General features: G+C 57.6%; 1 protein-coding gene across 1 annotated transcript in view; it reads left to right on the forward strand.

Moving 5' to 3' along the window:
* The first annotated feature begins 2,861 nt into the window (after window positions 1–2,861).
* Window positions 2,862–3,445, forward strand: part of LOC119590519 — a 10,041-nt gene continuing 9,457 nt past the window's right edge. The window contains exons 1-2 of the mRNA XM_037939168.1: window positions 2,862–2,867; window positions 2,955–3,108. Coding sequence (XP_037795096.1) covers window positions 2,862–2,867; window positions 2,955–3,108 — 160 coding nt within the window. The remainder of the gene's footprint in view (window positions 2,868–2,954; window positions 3,109–3,445) is intronic.

The raw sequence follows: 3,445 nt of genomic DNA on the forward strand, positions 1-3,445 counted from the left end.
GAATAGAAATTATAACTTTTTTACCAAAAAGGTGGTCAGTGTTTCCCTGAAATTAAATGTTAAAGTGATAAAATGAAGATTTTTAAAATAGCTAAATAAATTATAATATCTTTGCTTCTGTTTTCCTCAGTTGCATGGGGAAAGCCTGCAACACTTTCAAGAGAAAACGAACATGAAACGAAAGAAATCTTGGGCATCACAGCAGAGCATAAGCTGGTGGAATTCATATTGCATAAGGCCGGACAAGACCCGACTTTCACAGAGTCCTTGGAAAAGGAGATCCAGCTCAAGCTTTCTTCCACATTAGTGGAGAAGACCATGACGTTGGAGACCACGCCAGAGGAGGGCAAGGAAGAAGGGAAGGCGGAGAAGTTGCCAAAATGTCTGCTGCGGCAACATACAATGTCGGTTATGGCCATAGACGACCATAACAGGGAAACGATCCAGATAAACGGAGAGACCGAGTGTATGCTGTATGACAGAAAGACCACCGCGGTCAAGGAGACCACGCCCGAGGAGGAGGTCGAGGAGACCACGCCCGAGGAGGTCAAGAAGACCACGCCCGAGGAGGAGGTCAAGAAGGAGGAGACCACGACGGAGGAGGTCGAGGAGACCACGACGGAGGAGGTCAAGGAGACCACGACGGAGGAGGTCAAGGAGACCACGACGGAGGAGGTCAAGGAGACCACGACGGAGGAGGTCAAGGAGACCACGCCCGAGGAGGAGGTCAAGGAGACCACGCCCGAGGAGGAGGTCAAGGAGACCACGCCCGAGGAGGAGGTCGAGGAGACCACGCCCGAGGAGGAGGTCGAGGAGACCACGCCCGAGGAGGAGGTCAAGGAGACCACGCCCGAGGAGGAGGTCAAGGAAGAAGAGGTCCTGTATCAGCTGGTGAAACGCGCAATGGAGGGTAAGGCAAGAGAAGACCCGACTTTCAGAGAGACCCTGAGAAAGGAGATCGAGCGCAGGCGTTCTACCAAATCAGTGGAGGAGGAGGTCAAGGAGACCACTGCGGTAGAGGTCAAGGAGACCACTGCGGTGGAGGTCAAGGAGACCACGCCCGAGGAGGAGGTCGAGGAGACCACGCCCGAGGAGGAGGTCAAGGAGACCACACCAGAGGAGGTCAAGGAGACCACGCCAGAGGAAGGGCAAGGAGACCAGCAAAAGGAGGTCAGGAGACCAGAGGGGAGGTCAAGGAGACCAACAGAGGAGGAGGTCAGGAGACCAGACGGAAAGGGGGGGTCAAAGGAACCAACACGGAGGAGGAGAGGAGACAACGACGGAGGGGGTCAAGGAGCCCACGACGGAGGAGGTCAAGGAGAAACCCCGGCCGGAGGAGGGAAGGAGACCACGCCGGAGGAGGTCAAGGAGACCACGACGGAGGAGGTCAAAGGGGACCACGTGGAGGAGGTCCAAGGAGACCACGACGGAGGAGGTCAAGGAGACCACACCAGAGGAGGAGGTCAAGGAGACCACACCGGAGGAGGTCAAGGAGACCACAGCGGGGAGGTTCAAGGAAAACCACTGCGGTGGAGGTAAGAAGACCACGCCCAGAGGGAGGTCAAGAAGACCAGCCAGAGGAGGTCAAGGAGACCACGTGGAGGAGGTCAAGGAGAACCCCCTGGGAGGAGGTCAAGGAGACCACGCGAGGAGGTCAAGGAGACCACTGTGGAGGAGGTCAAGGAGACCACTGTGGAGGAGGTCAAGGAGACCACGCCGGAGGAGGTCAAGGAGCCACGAGGAGGAGGTCAAGGAGACCACGCCGAGGAGGTCAAGGAGACCACCCAGAGGAGGTCGAGGGGGACCACGACGGAGGAGGGCGAGGAGACAAGCCAGAGGAGGTCAAGGAGACCACGACGGAGGAGGTCGAGGAGACCCCGACGGAGGAGGTCAAGGAGACCACGCCAGAGGAGGTCGAGGAGACCACGCCAGAGGAGGTCAAGGAGACCACGACAGAGGAGGTCAAGGAGACCACGCCAGAGGAGGGAAGGAGACCACGACGGAGGAGGTCAAGGAGACCACGGGCCGAAAGGGGGCACGCAGAGGAGGTTAAGGAGACCACGACGGAGGAGGTCAAGGAAGAAGAGGTCTGTTATCAGATGGTGAAAATGCCCGCAAGGAGGGTAAGGCAAGAGAAGACCGACTTTCAGTGGACCCCTGAGAAAGGACGATCGATCGCAGGCTTTTCTACCAAATCAGTGGAGGGGAGTCACAGGAGACCAATGCGGGGAGGAGGTCAGGAGACCACGCCCGAGGAGGAGGTCGAGGAGACACCGCCAGAGGAGGAGGTCAAGGAGACCCACGTTTTTTACGGTGTGGGAGGAGGTCAAGGAGACACGCACGAGGAGGAGGTCGAGGAGACCACGCCCGAGGAGGAGGTCGAGGAGACCACGCCCGAGGAGGAGGTCGAGGAGACCACTGCGGTGGAGGAGGTCAAGGAGACCACGACGGAGGAGGAGGTCAAGGAGACCACGACGGAGGAGGAGGTCAAGGAGACCAACGCCCGAGGAGGAGTCAAGGGACCACGCCGAGGAGGAGGTCAAGGAGACCACGCCCCGAGGAGGAGGTCAAGGAGCCACTGCGGTGGGGTCGAGGAGACCCCGCCCGAGGAGGAGGTCGAGGAGACCACGCCGAGGAGGAGGTCGAGGAGACCACGCGAGAGGAGGAGGTCGAGGAGACCACGCCCGAGGGAGGTCAGGAGACCACGCTCCGAGGAGGAGGTCAGGAGACAAGACGGAGGAGGTCAGGGAGACCACGAAGAGGAGGAGGTTTAAGAGCACGACGGAGGAGTTCAAGGAGACCCACGCCAGAGGAGGAGGTCAAGGAAGAAGAGGTCCTGTATCAGCTGGGTGAAACGCGCAATGGAGGTAAGGCAAGAGAAGACCCGACTTTCAGTGAGACCTGAGAAAGGAGATCGAGCCGCAGGCTTCTCTATCAAATTCAGTGGAGAGTAGGTCAAGGGGAGACCACGCACGCCCGAGGAGGAGGTAAGGAGGACCACACCAGAGGAGGTCAAGGAGACACGAAGTGAGGAGGTCAAGGAGACCACGACGGAGGAGGTCAAAGAGACGCCCGAGGAGGAGGTCAAGGAGACCACGACATCCAGAGGTATGGTGTGTCTAAAGACAGTGTTGGGTATTATCAAAATGGACCATATCTCGAAAGAGTACAAGATAGACGAAGAGTCCGGGTGTATAATGTTTGACGAGATTAAGACCACTGTGGAAGAGGGGAAGGAGACCACGCCAGAGGAGGAGGTCAAGGAGACCACGCCAGAGGAGGAGGTCAAGGAGACCACGCCAGAGGAGGAGGTCAAGGAGACCACGCCCGAGGAGGTCAAGGAGACCACTGCATGAAACCTACCGTGAATTTATTATTATTTTTTTTGCATTTCTTTTAAAGGCAATCTGAGTTCGAGTTTTTTTTTTTGGTTGGCTAGGTAGGC

The sequence above is a fragment of the Penaeus monodon genome, chromosome 27 (genome assembly GCF_015228065.2).
Source record: "Penaeus monodon isolate SGIC_2016 chromosome 27, NSTDA_Pmon_1, whole genome shotgun sequence".
Taxonomy (NCBI): domain Eukaryota; kingdom Metazoa; phylum Arthropoda; class Malacostraca; order Decapoda; family Penaeidae; genus Penaeus; species Penaeus monodon.